The sequence below is a fragment of the Neoarthrinium moseri genome (genome assembly GCF_022829205.1).
Source record: "Neoarthrinium moseri strain CBS 164.80 chromosome Unknown scaffold1_Wmoseri_CBS_16480, whole genome shotgun sequence".
In the NCBI taxonomy this organism is placed as follows: Eukaryota; Fungi; Ascomycota; class Sordariomycetes; order Amphisphaeriales; family Apiosporaceae; genus Neoarthrinium; species Neoarthrinium moseri.
In genome coordinates this window covers 1323892-1338220 of record NW_026055115.1, presented here as the reverse complement: position 1 = coordinate 1338220, position 14329 = coordinate 1323892, and the positions used below count along the sequence as shown (strand labels likewise).

General features: G+C 53.9%; 3 protein-coding genes across 3 annotated transcripts; 2 read left to right on the top strand and 1 right to left on the bottom strand.

Annotated features, from left to right (window-relative positions):
- Nucleotides 1-1585: 1585 nt before the first annotated feature.
- On the top strand, nucleotides 1586-3176 carry JN550_000419 (uncharacterized protein; the record flags this gene model as incomplete). Its single annotated transcript, XM_049315700.1, has 4 exons — nucleotides 1586-1877; nucleotides 1941-1991; nucleotides 2051-3032; nucleotides 3083-3176. The coding sequence occupies 4 exons, from the start codon at nucleotides 1586-1588 to the stop codon at nucleotides 3174-3176; spliced, it is 1419 nt and encodes a 472-aa protein (XP_049177708.1).
- A 278-nt stretch (nucleotides 3177-3454) lies between these two features.
- JN550_000418 (uncharacterized protein) lies at nucleotides 3455-9339 on the bottom strand (the record flags this gene model as incomplete). The annotated part of the gene is made up of 2 exons (XM_049315689.1): nucleotides 3455-5974; nucleotides 6025-9339. The coding sequence occupies 2 exons, from the start codon at nucleotides 9337-9339 to the stop codon at nucleotides 3455-3457; spliced, it is 5835 nt and encodes a 1944-aa protein (XP_049177707.1).
- A 749-nt stretch (nucleotides 9340-10088) lies between these two features.
- Nucleotides 10089-14197, top strand: JN550_000417 (uncharacterized protein; the record flags this gene model as incomplete). Its single annotated transcript, XM_049315678.1, has 3 exons — nucleotides 10089-10406; nucleotides 10499-11496; nucleotides 11551-14197. 3 exons carry the CDS (start codon nucleotides 10089-10091, stop codon nucleotides 14195-14197), a joined length of 3963 nt encoding a protein of 1320 aa, XP_049177706.1.
- Nucleotides 14198-14329: the final 132 nt, after the last annotated feature.

Here is a 14329-nt window from a genome sequence, read left to right as displayed (position 1 = left end):
GCCAGTGCTCACGCGAAAGCAAGCGCTGCTCCTTGATAGGACCAACACAGGCTGTCACGGTGCGTTTTGCTGGATATTGGCCACAGCGCATTGCCGCCACAACAAGTGTGAAGCCCTTCGAGCTGCGAGGTTACGCTGGAGAGTGGACATCATTTTCCGGCTAGAGCTTACTCTGTTCTCAATGGGCTGCAGGTTGAGATGATTTCCAAACGGTATCTGCAGTCCGACTTCTCGGCTCCAGCAGTCGATTCTTCTCCAGGTGCCTCTAGTTTCGCTAGGAGCTGCATCGGCGGATGGTGTCAAGATAGGAGCGGTTCTGGGAGCTCTGATGGTCGAGGCCGCGGTAGGCTCTCGTATCCGAGGGGCGTTTGACTTGGTTGGCCTTCTGATAATCCTGTGTGTGCCCAGTGATAGTGGTGGCGGCCGATACTGGCGCAGTCTTGGGGCACACATCTAGACATACGAGCTCCGGACAGGTTCGAGTTCTTAATTGCCTAGATGCTTCCATCTCCCTGGTACCTGCGAGGCTCTGCGAGAGTCTTTGTCCTTTCCCCAGCATGTTATGGCCACAAGTGGGCAGCTCGTGTCATTCTGTTTAATACCAGTGGTAATACTGTCAAATTAATCAATTCTTAACTGATACCAAGCTCTACACCTAAAAGAGAGTCACGGTAGCTAGCCTTAATACCTCTGCACTTTTTGAACGTGTTACCGGCGCAGGCATCATGGATCAAAGGGGCTCGTACTCTAGCTCAGTGGTGGTCAAGTGCTGTGGAAATGAAGCTGGTTACATACTTTCCGAAAGGCTGGTCCTCTCCTCGAATATCTCCGTCGTCTATTCCTTCCCAGTGCAAGACGAATAGCGCTGTGTTGCTTCACGGCTTCCCGACGAGTGAACTCAGAAGGGGGTTGGAGATGAGCGGGTAAAGGACTAGACTAAGCTCAGCGCTGAGCGATAACACACGACTCATCCGGTGGAGGTCGGACTGTATTAATAATCCGGAATATGGAGACGTTGGAGCTTTCAGCCAGGGCGAAGCTATCGTCAAGCCACTGTGATAAGTGACGTGTAGGAGGAGGGACATGGAGGCGAGAAGCCAGTGTCAGCTGGGTGTCTCCAATCTCCTGGAGCCATCTGTAGATCGATCTAGCCTCTGTCGATGGACTGATTCAGATACAGTAGACGAAATGGCCTGGTGGAGAATGGGCACGGGAAACTTGAATCAAGGTAGATAAGACGCTCCAAGGGTCCACTACCCCGGTTACCCCAGAGTCTGCTTACGTGCCAATAATGCAACTTATCGCGGTAGCTATCGTATGGCCCCCTAAGCGGCAGAGATCTTGGCCAATAGCAGAGCGCCTTGGTGCGCGGGCCGCTCACTCACGAGCCACTAACCCTATGTACCGTAGCACAAACCTTACTCTAACTCGGCTAACCTCCAGGGAGTATAGGCCGGTCAGTTGTAGATAACGCCAGGGATAGAGACACAATGACCAGAGACTATAATATGCGTGCACAACTCCAGCACCATATTCTTACCTCACCAGGCCTCCATCGCAAAAACCAGTGGAAAGCAAGTTAACAATGGCGACCACGGAGAAGTCGACGGCCGCCTATGGCCACGATACCATTGACCCTGCCCGCGCAAGCAGCCCTAGCATCAACGCCCCGAGCGAGAAGGTGGCCGAGACGCGCGAGGTCTTCAAGACGACCGAGGATGGCGTCGACTTCCGGACCGTCAGCTGGCAGCTCGCCACGGTCATCTTCCTCAAGATCAACTTTGCCATGAGCATCCTGGCCGTGCCCGGAGCTCTTGGTACACTGGGCGCTATCGGCGGTTCGCTGTCCATCGTGGCTTGGGAGGCTTTGAATACTTGTAAGTAATCTCCAAGTCATTGTGTCTATCAATAAAACATCTGCTGAGTACATATATCCACAGACACCGCGATCCTTATCGGTGACTTCCGTAGTCGTCACCCCGAGTGCCACAGTAAGTACATGGCCTCCTGTAGCCGTGTCCTGTTGCCCCTGTCGCTAAACCGACGATAGCTCTCGCCGATGCCTGCCACATTCTATGGGGTCCCCTGGGCCGTGAGATCTGCGGAGTCATGATCCTCGTTGCACAGATCCTCGTCACGGCCGCCGGCATCGTTTCGGTGTCGACGGCGTTCAACGCGCTCTCGAACCACAGCACCTGCACCGTGACCTTCGCCTTCATATCCGCGGTGCTGATCACGGGCTTCTCGGCCGTGCGCACCTTCGCGCGGCTGGGCTGGCTGACCTGGCTGGGCTTCGTCACCTTCTTCATCGCCGTCTTCGTCTTCGTCGTGGCCGTGACGCAGCAGGACCGGCCGGCGGCGGCGCCGCCGACGGGCGACTTCGAGCTGGGCTGGACCGCGCTCGCCTACCCGACCTTCGCCGCCGGCATGACGGCATCGGCCAACATCTTCCTGTGCGGCAGCGGCTCCTTCATGTACCTCCCCATCATCTCCGAGATGCGCCGGCCTCAGGACTACCGCAAGGCGGCCCTGTGGACTGGCCTGTTGGTCGGCGCCATGTATCTGACCTTCTCGCTGGTCATCTACCGCTACTGCGGGCAGTGGTTGACCACGCCGGCGTTTGGAAGCGCTGGGTCCTTGTTCAAGAAGATTGCATACGGTATCGCACTTCCTGGGCTGGTCATCGGTAACGGCATCTACCAGCATGTGGCTGCTAAGTACCTGTTTGTGAGAGTCCTCAGGGACTCGAAGCATCTGCAGGAGGGAACTGTGGTGCACTGGAGTACGTGGATCGGTATCAATGTTGTCCTGGGTGCCTTGTCGTTCATCATCTCGCAAGCCGTGCCGATCCTAGACTACCTACTCGGTCTCACTGGGTCCCTGTTCTCAGCACCGTTCTGCCTCATTTTCCCGGCGCTGTTCTGGATGCATGACTTTAAGGGGTACAAGACACTGTCGGGCAAGAACAAGGCTCTATGGTGGCTACACGCAGTGATTATCCTAATTGGCCTCTTCATGGTGGTCGGCGGCACGTAAGTACATCTGGATCCTTTGCCCCTTCAACGATGCTAACAGGGTTTAGGTATGGCGTTGCTCTGTCGATTCGGAACGCCTTCGCCACAGGCCTGATCTCCAAGGTGTTTGACTGCGCCGATAACTCTGGATATATATCTTAGGTCATGGCATTGAGGGCGTGGCTTGGAATACAAGTCCAACTAGGACGAAGCGTGTGCAAAAAACTATGAATACAGTGTTAGGTATCCATGTTCACAACCTATCCGCGACAGTGAATCAGGGCGCTTGGGTGCATGCATTAGCCCTCTGGCGATTTCGTAGCAGATTAAATCAACCTAAAACGCGTGATCATTCCTCATTCCAGTCATTCGTGGACTCTTGATACATGTTTCTCATACGCACCGCCCGCTAGCTCTTGTACAGCACGTGCCCAGTCTCCCTATCCGGTCTCGCGGCCAGTCAACCAGACCTTGCCTTTGAGTTCTTCGACGATGCTACCCCTCAACCAGCCCTCACTGTTCCAGGTCGTGTCCTCTAGGACTTGGTTACCACCACCTCCAGTCTTTTTTGCTTTCCACTCATACCACTCAAAAAGCCCCCTGATGCCGAGTAGATCATCCCTTCCCCCATGGTCGAGCCCTGCTTCAAGTGCCAGTCTGGCATCAACCACGCTGCTTTTGCTATGACTCACGTCCGGTCCACCAACTCCACTGTCTAAAACCACACTCCGTTCGGTATGAGTCAGGCGGTTAAGGCTCGGTGCAGAATCAAACAACCATTCCAATGGTTGCGTCGCGTCTTCTGCAGGTGCATTGGAAGAATCTTCGCGACCGAGTGCCAACATTGTAGCCGAGAATGGACTGCCGCCCACCGGCCGCCTGCGTAGATACAAGACTTGGTTGCTCACGAACTTCTCCAGGAGCTTACCCCCCTCCGGACCAGTAAAGACTAGGTCGAGGTTCCAGAATTCGGGGCTGTCAGTGCGGACGCTGGAGATGTCACTGAGAGGGGGCAAAAGGCAAGGTGTGGTTCTAGCCTCCTCGGGCCGGCCATCTTGAAACCTGATAGTGACCGGTACGCTGACAGGGGCATTCGTGGCAACGTCCTTGGTAACCAAGCAACGGGGGTCAGTGGCCAGAACCCAGAAATGGCGGAAGGCTTGCAGATGACTCTTATTATCCTGCACTTGATCCGGGAAAACGGGATAAAAAGCAACTAACAGCGACGCGATCGCGATATTGGAAGTGCTGAAAGTCTGCGTCCCGCAACCAAGAGACAATACGCCAATAGCCATATGCGTCGCCATGTGCGAGCCATACGTTGTTTCGGTGTCATTTCGACCATGAAGAGAACGAAGTATCCGCAGGACTTTAAGATCACCAGTTCCAGCCATCACAGCCGCAGTGGAGAGTGCAACCACGTCAAGACACATTCGTGCCGTGACGTGTACAGTCCGATCATCGAAATTTGCCTTGGGCGATGCAGCACGACAGTAGCCGTAGAAGCGCTGGAGATATACCAGCAACAAATCGCGGACGCGTAGGTCGCCAGAACCCGCGTAACGCAAGGCAACAGCATAACACAGCCCGGCAAGTATGGTGAGGAAGGGCAGGTGAGTGGAATTGAGCTGGCCACGGGATGGGTTGTCAAAGGGCTGTGTTGGGGGGTTGACACGGGAGTGGTAACGAGCAGGAAGATTCTTACGGATCCAATGATGGGTCGGCTTGATTTCGGACCATAATATGAGATGTTTAGCCACAGTTCGCAGCAACAGTATGTCGGGCCTGATGTAGTCGAATTGCAAGAGGGCGTCGGGAACATCGATCTTTCGAGCTACTATATGATCTTCGGATTTCATATAGATCAGGGCAATTGCCATAACAGCGGCGGCGCTGGATCTGTCCAAGATGTGGACCAACTCAACCTTCTTACTCGACGATGCCAGTGTTAAGAGTTGCTCGGTGATTCGCATATCGTGTAGGCCCTTCAGGTCTGTGCCCTTCCCAAGATTGATGAATCCAAGGGCAAAGCCTGCGGCGAGTCTATAGCACTCACTTCGAAGTGGCTCTTCCTCATCTTCGGTTTCGACATGCTTGATCTCAGACATCATGATCTCGCTCATTCGGCGATGTTGGCTGTTGCAATATAGCAAGCCAATGCCCATAATTCCAGTCGTCTGCGTCAGAGGAGATAAATTCAATTCTGCTGCACCTCGTGGCAGCATCCGAGTGACATGTACCGACAAAAGGCGTGTGATTAAGGAGTCCATTGTGCCGATGTACGAAGCGGCCAGCCCAAGAAGGAGCCCAATCGACGTCATTGTATGTTTTGGTGTCAGATACTTGAAAGCTACCCATTTAGCAATGCCCTTCAGGTGACCGTTGAGACCAAGGGCAAGTAAGAACCCTGCGTGCCGATTGTTGAGATCGTTGCCGGGTTTGTTGTATAAAATCCAGGACGTATCAATGCCCTTGGCCTGGCGAGATATTGACAGGCCTGCAGCAACGCCAGAGTGAAAGAAGGCCCACGCAATCTTCTCTTCCGAAAAGAGAGATTTGTCAACGCCAACGGTGACATTGGTTGGTCGGACTGTGCAATTTAGCACAAAGCCATTGATGTGAAATTTCTGAGTCAGAAGGGGAAAGCGCAAGCCATAATTCATGATGCCCCTGCCTGCAGGAATCGACAGCGTGTTGGTAGCGAGGCGGGTCACCAGCTCCTTCTGCTGTTCCAGGTAGAACGGCTCGGACCAGTCAGACTGATGTTCTAAGCGCACAAGTCTTGGCTTCGTCGTGTTGAGCATAAGCCTGATCTCTTCTAAACGACGATCTTCTTTGAATATTGCTCGGATGACTGCTTGCTTGTCGCTCTCTGCTATGTCATCAGCAGGTGAGTCGTTGAAATCCATGATATTCTGGCATAGAGAATTGAAGTCCCAAGTTGCAAGGTGCGATGACATCTACTATGAATCAGTAAAAGAACACGTGTGCCAACGTTGAGAATACATACCGCTAGGTTTGAGGACCGTAGATGAGACTCGTCTGCGGGCGACAAAACCGAGTCGACATCACTCCGATCCACAAGTTGAAGCAAGCTGCTGGGCCATGCTGGCGGCGGCCGTGCTTGGCACTGAGATATCGCATCTTGTAATGGAACGAGTATGGCCTCCGGCAAGGACTCCAGAGTCACAGGTGTAATGCCGCTTTCATACATAGCCTCAACAAAGTCCACGGGCGATTTAGGCTTCGTTCTGAGGCATTCAAACAGACGCCCGAAAATCTTGATACGAGGTAAAACATTCCCGGATGCAGTAGTCAGAATAACAGGCATGTCAAGCGGTCCGCTTTCGAGAACCAGACCGGCTTGTAGCCATTCGAAAACACTCCAAAGCGCTGGTTCTGCCGGTTTTGGCGACAGATGGCGCTGCAACGTATTGGCTTGTGAGTCTGCAAAGTCCAAAGGCATGTCAAGTTCGTAATTGTGAGTCCACTGATGCCAGTCTAGCCATTTCGTAATTTGGAGCACGAGAATTGCCAGGTCGACTGATGCCGGCGAACTGAGATGCTGTGCCGTTATGTCGAGTTTCTGCTCCTCTAGTAAGAGATGTAATGCAACCATAATGTCTTGCGCTTGCTTCATGCGACTCTGCTCCGTGTGGCTCTGAGCCGTGGGTAAGTATCCGGCCTGACCACAAGCTGCATCGCCCATCGTCGAAGCCATGAAACTTTGGGCGTGCCTTATATGGGATACTAGGAAACCTATTTCTTCTTGTCTCCCTTGGCTCGGCTGGAACAGATTCGCTGTTAATTCTTCTTCTTCCATAACCCATTGCCATGGACGTCCGGCCATCCAAGATGGATGGGTTGCAGAGTTTGGAGTCTCGAAGACGTTCATCGTATCCCAATCATTGAAATCAACGTATGCGCCGCTACTTGATCTAAGAAGGCTCCGGTTTCTCCGATGAGTCGGCGAGGAGTATGTATCTGGAGATGCCGAAGGTACATGCGTGTCTAGGGCAAGGAAAATTGTGAAGAGCTGAATTGCCATAGCGGACCACTCAATGTCAGCAACCTCAACATGCTCCTGGCGTATCCATGCCACCACGTGCCACCAGCCAGCTAGCAAAACATCACCCACAGCCGGCGGCAAGATTGCCCGAAAGGCATCAAAGATCTTTGTCACTTGTGGTCGGGTGGGCTTTAGCTGAATGCGAACTTGATGGACTTGCTGGCTTTCTCCATCGAAGATGCTGACGACTCCATTCAGTTTGGGATGGCACAGAGCCGCAAGCTCTCCGACGACGGGAGTTATGGCCCTCCCTATTCCCACTTCTCGTACAAGAAGGCTTCCCCGATCGTCCAGGCCTCGCGTGTTTGAAAGCAGGAGCTTTGAAGGAAGGTTGATAGATGTAAGTTCGCTCCAAGGCGCCTGCAGGCTAAGCTCGCGGGTACCGTCAACTGACTCCGATAGCACAAGGATCATTGCCACGTTGCCATCAACGAGCTTACAGGAATCAATGACGTTATGTGCCTTCCGTAATTGCCCAAACGTGACAACGGTGTTTGACCCAGGACTGGACGAGGGCTTGATGCTTGTCTGCAGATGGAGTATCAAAAGCTGGAGACGCTTTTCCATCGAGTCTTGTATACCAATGACGACTTGATGGCGATTTCGCTCATCCACAACAGACTGTGGCCCTGGAAGGCAGAAGACTTTGCATTGTGACCGTGCTGGCGTCTTGGAGAGGGAATACCGTACATTGCTGTTGTCCACGGAAATACTGTGAATCTTGGTGAACAGTATCTCTTGAGTGAGGCCGTCGAAATCGTGATCATCCAAGCCCATGCTATGGAACCCTTCGAAATCGCCCCCAGCGCGCAGTTCTTCCAAAAGATTGTCCACGGGCGCCTCGAGAAAACTGCCCAGGGAGCTGGCACCTGGTGGGGCTGCATTAAAGCTGCCAGCAAAAGCAGCACTAGTTCGAGCCCGAGAACTTCCATGGGAGGTATCTCTACGCCCAGCAGGATGATTCGTTACTTGAGGTTGATCGCCAAATGCCGTCCGATCCTGTGAGGCCGATAAGTCCGCTCTTGCAAGCATCGAGCTTACCCTGCGGGAGGTTCTTCTTCCGGAGCCGGAATCTTGATCTAGCCCAAGTGAGGACTCTAGAGTTTCAAGAGCCTTGTCGGCCTTCTCTTGTTTCTCACTTTTGCGAGACCGTTTCCCTGGTAAGCTGGTTCCGAATGTTTCCTTGAAATTTGGCTGGAGGGGAGAGGTAACGCCACTAGGTGCCAGGCCAGGTTGCATAGAACTCCGACGCCGGTCTCCTTTCTTTTTAGATGCCTTCGGAGGTCGGAAGGGGTCTTCTCTCTTGAGGTACGCTATCTTCCAGACAGTGTACATGCTGGTTTCCCTGTTGATCGTAACGGCAACGACCAGTGGTTCGTAGGACATGTTCGCGTCGGACTGGAGACTCGGCATCTCTTCGATGTGGAGGATCTCTTCGGCACGGTCGAGGAAACTTGGCGACTTCTTGGAACTCTGCCTCCTTTTCTTCTTAGGTTTCCCATCGGAGTGGGTGACTACCAAGCCAAGCTCGAGCAGGGGGTCGGTCAACGATATAAGGCGCGGCCAGTGGGAGTCATCCTTCTCGTTCGGGACTTCCCACACATTGTCGAGCGCTTGGTTCAACCTCAAGGGCAGTGCCTTGGGTCTGCCAAGTGTCTCGGTCGAAAAGGTCGAGTGCTGTGAGGTTCGAACGGAGACGGGAGACGTCTGAGGCGAGATGAACGAGTTGGGAGGCACGCGGGGAAACTTCAAGCTGGCCGAATAGCCCACATCATTCCTCTGCTTGCGCTGTATGATGACGCCTTGCGGGCCAGCAACGGCCGCCTCGACCTCAAAGGGCATGTGGACGACGTGGCTGGTCCCATCGAGGAAGTAGATGTGTGCCTGGGTCTTGAGGAAGACGACCAGGGCCTTGGACAGTATCCGCCCGTCCTGCGAGAGCTTCGACTGGGAGCCGTGTCGGGGGCTGTGCTGCGACGACTGCACGGAGCTCGGAAAGTAGGTCAACAGTGCTTGGGTTACGGGCTCCTTCTCCAGCTTGAAGCCAAAACATTTGCGGAAGACGTTGCCTCTGGACCATACGACGGCATGTGCGGTCACGAGGAGCTCGTCCTCGCCGGTGTCGTCGCCCTCGTGGTTCACGAAGGTCTCCAGGGTGTAGCCGGCGCTGGGTGCGTTCTCGTCGACCAGCTGCTCCTGGATGGCATACTGCAATGCCGTGGGCTGGTGCAGCCCTAGGGATGTCACCGCAGCCATGTTCTCTGGGTAAGCTCCATTGAAGCACCGACGGGCTTCGACGTCTGCTCTGGGGTGATTGGGGCTGGCTGGAAGTCGGTTGAGCTCAGGTCGGCATGTTTACATACGCTGTCATGGTCGGTGTCGGGTTCTTTCCACTCCACTACAAGGCCAAGACGCGTGCGCCCAAGGAATACGCGACTTCCACTATCACCTGGAATTTAATGAGGGGCACGTCCAAAAATGCCCACGGTACGTAGCCTGCCTTCCGTACTGTGTCTTGGTACTATGTATACTCCTGTAGCACATGCCCCGAGCCCCAGAAATAATGGTAATATTGCCTTGATTGCGCTTTTTCGACCCTGTCGAGGAGTCATGGGAGGCTTCTACTGACACAGTAGACTCAAGATTGGAAACACGGCAAAAGAGTGCACGCGTACCGAGTAGTTCGAGGCTTGTCAATCTATCCAGACGAGAATGGCCTGCCTGAGGATCTAGTCACGACTGCGTCTACAGTGTATAGTTCCCAAGAGACGCACGGTGCGGTCAGTTGAGCTGCTGACGTAGCTCCGAGCTAGGCGGCGCATTGGGAGCCGCGGTCCCAACGGCCAGGGATAGCTTGCCTACCGACATCACATCCAGGGCTGCCAATTGCCTGGGTAGCTCAGTGAACGCTTTCGCAGCAGCCGCCGACGCCAGTCCTCTGCAAAGTCCTCTCCTAGACACAGCCCGCCCATGATCATGCCAGTTCCCAGCTGGTATTCCCTATCATGACGGAAGACTCGCCCGAATCGGGCGCCGAGAGGGCTCGCGGAGATGGAGACACCGACTCGGGCCCGGAGCTTGTCAATGTCGAGCCGCGGCCTGACGAGTCCGAGGAGAGCGACGACAGCGGCGAGGGCGACGCCATAGCAGAGGGCGACGAGTCTGAAGACGATGACGAGACCGACGACGAGGAGGATGAGCCCAAGCTCAAGTACGCACGCCTCACGCAGCATCTCAGCTCCGTGTACCGCAATGGCGACATGACCAGCGCTTTTATTGTCGCCGGTGACAAGATGATCGTCGGGACGCATGGCGGCAACATTGTAAGCATTTCGAAGTCGCACCGCCTATCCTCCTGTTTTCCTCCCGTGCTTTTGTTGTCATTATGTGCGAAAGCTGATAGCCTTTAAAATAGCACGTCACACAGCTACCCACGTTCCAGTCTCTTCGAGTCTACCATGCGCACTCAGCCTCGGCAACGAGCCTTTCGATATCTCCTTACCCCCCACCACTGCCGCCCACGACGCTCAAGTCTGAAGTGGCAACCAGGGCCATATCTTTGTCCATGAACCAGCGACCTGCCTCGAGGCAATCGCAGAAGCCTACAGCGGGCACTACTCAGCGCAAGCCACGCGAGCCAGATCCGTTGCCAAACATCCCATCAAACAATATCTTTATCGGCACCTCGTCCATGGATGGAAATGTCTGTGTGCAATCGCTCCTAGATGTGAAGGACGTGTCCCTGCGTAATTTCGCTCGCCCTGTCCAGGCCGTTGCCCTGTCTCCTGATTATAAGAATGACAGGACGTACCTGTCGGGTGGACAGGCAGGGAGCCTTGTCTTGACCGTCAGTCCCCCTCAGGGTCGAAGCACGTCAACTATCGTGAGCACAACTGCCGCGGCGTCGGGCTGGCTTGGCAGCATGGGTTTGGGTGCCAACACTGGGAAGGACACTGTCCTCCACACTGGAGAAGGCATCATCAGTACCATCAAATGGTCGCTGTCAGGGAAGTATGTCGTGTGGTTGAATGAGCACGGCATCAAGATCATGCGATCAAACCTCCATCTCGAGTCGGCCAACGCAGAGGATGCCTGGAAACGCATAGGTCACATTGACAGGCCACAGACGGACGAGTGGGAAGAGATGGCCGGCGTATGGAAAGGGCGGGCGGAGTGGATCGACGAACAGGCCGTTGAGACGGACGAAGAAGGCGCAGCTCCCGAGCCTATGTCAGCTCCGTCGCCCGCCGCCGCCAAGCTGAAGCATCTCTCGACGAAAAGCGAGAGAAAGTTTGAGAGATTACTAATAGGCTGGGGCGGCACCATATGGATTATCCACGTGCATCCAGGAGGTGTTGGGGTGGGACGGAACGCGGGCGAGAAATTGATCGGCAAAGCGGAGATCGCAAAGAAGTAAGTTGGCACCTCATCAGGAAGCAGGAGCTCCTTGAGCGCTAATATGATCAGGCTTCGGATGGATTGCATTATTTCCGGCATTTCGTTATATACCCAGAGTTTGCTTCTTGTTTTAGCATATTGTAAGCCGGATAATGACGAGGACGAGGACGACGATATCAAGAAACACGTCAAAGGGCACAAGTCGAAGCTATCGACAACTTCAACGGGCAGTGAGCCTTCGGGAGGCATACGGCGGCGTCAGAATGCTCTGGCACCAGAGCTGCGGTTAATTGACCTGGATTCCCAGGTCGAAATCGACAAGGACAGCTTAACCCTCAGCCGTTTTGAACGGCTGTCCTCCAACGACTATCATCTTGCAGTCTTGCCTGCGAACAATGCGGCGTCAGTCGTCGAATCAAGAGGTGTCTTGGAAGCAATGGCTGGTTTCGGTACAGAGGTTTGGAATGCCGCGATAAACCCCAAATCTCTGTTCAGCTCGGGAGCAAGTATCAAGAGCAAAGACAGCAATGATGCTGCATCAAGTACCAAGGTCGGTAGCACGTCCGGCAGCGTCCGTGTACCCCCGCGATCTACACCCCAAACCGTACATCCCAACCTGGTCAAACCTGGAGCCAAGATTTTCATTCACAGCCCATACGACTGCATTTTAGCCACCAAAAGAGACCTTGGTGATCATCTGGCATGGCTATTGGAGCAACATCGTTATGAGGACGCTTGGGCTCTCCTCAATGAGCATCCTGAGATTGTGGCCTCCCCTCCCGATAGGCTTTCTGAAGTACTTCCTGCAACACCAAGCAAATCACAGCATAGCAGTGACGGTTTCTATGAAGACTCTGCTTCGATCATCGAGGGCCAGCACCGCCCTCCACACTCCTCGGCCGAAATAGAGAAACAGCGAATCGGAGAGTTGTGGATTCAGGAGCTAGTTGAAGCTGACGATTGGGATCGTGCCGGCAAGATCGCATCTCAGGTGCTCAACACGCCTAGTAGCTGGGAGAAGTGGGTATATACATTTGCAGGCGCCAAAAAGTTCGATCAAATCGTCAGCTTCGTTCCTTCAGAGCCAATGCACCCGCCAATCCCAGGGACTGTTTACGAAATCCTACTTGGTCACTACCTTCAAACAGACAAGCCGAGGTTCAAGGACCTGCTAGACCGCTGGGATGTGGAGCTTTTTGATATTCACACCATCGCCACTGCGCTCGAGGACCAATTAAAGTACCGCGATGTCCGGGAGGACAGCATCGAAGATGGCGAGAAAGGCAGGGACTGGCGAATCGTAATGGAGTCACTTGCCCAACTCAACGAATCGAACGGCAAGTTTAGAGATGCCCTGAGATGTTACATCAAACTTCAGGATGCGGACGCAGCAATGCGTTTGATAAGAGACAACCACTTGGCCGATGCCGTTACGGATGATGTTCCAAGCTTCATTGCGCTTAGGGTGCCAGAGGCCGAGCTGAACAAGATGTCGATCCCTGAGCTAGATGAAGCAACTTCGGAGGCCATCACGCTCCTTGTGGAGGAAGCACAACGAGGGCTCATCAAACCCGAGATTGTCATACGCCAACTCGAAAAGAAGGAGCTCAGCCTCTACTTGTACTTCTACTTGCGCGGACTGTGGAGGGCATATCGCGAACGAGAAGGCGACGACTCAATCTGCCTTATCGACGAGTCCGCGGATCTGGCAGTCCGAATGTTCGCAATGTTTGACCAAGATCTGCTGATGGACTTGCTCAAAGTCTCGACAAGCTATACTTTTGAAAAGGCAGTGCAGGAGTGCGAAAGTCACAACTACGTTCCTGAACTCGTATATCTGTATTCAGTCACTGGGCAGATGAAGCGAGCATTATATCTCATCATCGACAGACTTGGCGATGTGTCGCAAGCCATCTCTTTTGCAAAAGAGCAGGATGACCCAGATTTGTGGGAAGATTTACTTAATTACAGTATGGACAAGCCACGGTTCATCCGCGGGCTACTGGAAGAAGTCGGCACGGCCATCAACCCAATAACTCTTATCAGGCGCATTCCGGAAGGACTAGAGATCCCTGGCCTGAGAGAGGGCTTAAAGCATATCATGAAGGAGCATGAGATTCAATACAGCATTTCCTCCGGCGTGGCACGCGTCCTTCGCTCTGAAGTTGCTGCAGCACAGAATATGCTACGGATGGGCCAGAGGAAAGGTGTCAAGTTTGAGGTTGCCGTAAAAGCAGCAGATCACGTCGACGTCGAGGTCAAGGAGGTGCCCACTATTACCACAATTGCGAAGTCGCAGTCTGGGAAAACAACTGGGGCCAATACGCCGACGGAGCCGGATGTTGTGGATCCAGCTACGGAGCACGTCGTGACCGGCGGCTCCAAATTACAACAGCCGGATCACGACCACCGTGCCCCACAGCCGGGTCACTGCGCTAAGTGTCATGAACCGTTCACGGATTGGGAGACAGAGACACTCGTCGGCTTTGCCTGCGGTCATGTGTTCCACGTGAGCCACTTGTTACAATATCTTGACCCGGGGCAAGAGCCCGATCCGAGTATCGTAGGCTATGGGAATGGAGACGATAGAACCAGAGGTGGTCGCTTCATAGGGAGCAAAGTTACCCATGCAAGGTTGTTGAGGGACAAGGTCGCAGCCGGATGTCCCGTCTGCCGTAGGAAGAGGGAGGTAGTCGAAGGGAGCAGTCTGGGGTAGCTTTATTTCACAGTTCGCGACCGCACATAGCTTTGCTCTTCGTGGTGCCCCCAATTGTATACGTATTGGAATATGTAGGATATTCAAAGGTCTAGTCACTAAATATCAGAATCAAAGCGGGAAAGCCGACAT